Source organism: Trypanosoma conorhini (genome assembly GCF_003719485.1).
Source record: "Trypanosoma conorhini strain 025E chromosome Unknown Tco_14.4_contig_01042, whole genome shotgun sequence".
Classification (NCBI taxonomy): Eukaryota; Euglenozoa; class Kinetoplastea; order Trypanosomatida; family Trypanosomatidae; genus Trypanosoma; species Trypanosoma conorhini.
In genome coordinates this window covers 1-1,014 of record NW_021705072.1, presented here as the reverse complement: position 1 = coordinate 1,014, position 1,014 = coordinate 1, and the positions used below count along the sequence as shown (strand labels likewise).

General features: G+C 56.9%; 1 protein-coding gene across 1 annotated transcript; it reads left to right on the top strand.

Moving 5' to 3' along the window:
• Positions 1-255: 255 nt before the first annotated feature.
• Positions 256-1,014, top strand: Tco025E_09263 (retrotransposon hot spot (RHS) protein; the record flags this gene model as incomplete). The annotated part of the gene is made up of 1 exon (XM_029376084.1): positions 256-1,014. A coding segment is annotated over one exon (759 nt), but the record flags the coding sequence as incomplete, so codon positions are not given.

Here is a 1,014-nt window from a genome sequence, read left to right as displayed (position 1 = left end):
GTGTGTCTGTGTGCCCATATTTTTGTTTCTCTTCCCCCTTGCATTCTCGTTTTTGGCTGGTGGTTGGTGTGCAGCCGCAGCGCAAGACAACAACGCCTACAACAAAGTAAAGACACTGAAGAAACAATGACTGAAAGAAGCGAAGAAGAAACTCACGCTGCCGCGGAGAGCCCCGCCACTTATGCGCAGAGGCGGCACGCGAGGTCGGGGTCCGACAGCGGCGGTTCCAATCAACCCCCTGCACAGCGCCGAAGGATGGAAGAAGCACCTGCGGGACCACAGTGGGCTCTTTACAGTACCGTGGAGGAAGTGCTACGGCTTGAGGAAGTAGATGCTCCTGAACAAATAACGCTAAACGACTTCATCAGGAGGTACGTTGATCCCAATTTCGTGCTCGAAGGCCGCAATGTGATGATGGGGGTGGTTATTCAGGAGCCTGTGGATTGCATCAGTGACGAGCGGCTCCTAGGAAGAATTCTTAATTCACCAGAGTACCAGCGCCTGGAGGACGCACACAATCTTATGAGGCAAGGCGTGTATTCTCTCGGTCAATGGAAGGACTTTCATCAGAAGGACATCGTTGCTGTTATTACAAGGTCAAAACTCAACGCCGCCCTTGAGGTGGCGGAGGTACTCGAAAGGGCGTGGCGGGTGAAGGAAATTGCCAGACGGCCGTTGCCGGAGGGCTTCTACGACTCTGTGCTCAAGGCGAGGTGGAGCCACGTCTTGGGGTTTCCCGAGGGCGATGGGGAGGAGGAAGTGGCGGTGCGAATGGAGGTGAAGGCGGGCCAAGCGCCAGCACAGTCGTGGGAGTACAAGATGCAGGGCACAACTCTTCGGCCGGTGAACGATGCGGGGCAATTCACCGCACCGCGCCCCAGGCTGATGGTACTCACCTCGGAGAAGGGCTGGCCGTGCTTGCTGCGGGAGGGAACAGCCATGAAGGACTGCTACGTCAACCGTGAGGCAGATCGTGTTTGGCGGATCGTCCAGGGCGACCTAAACGGGGCGTTC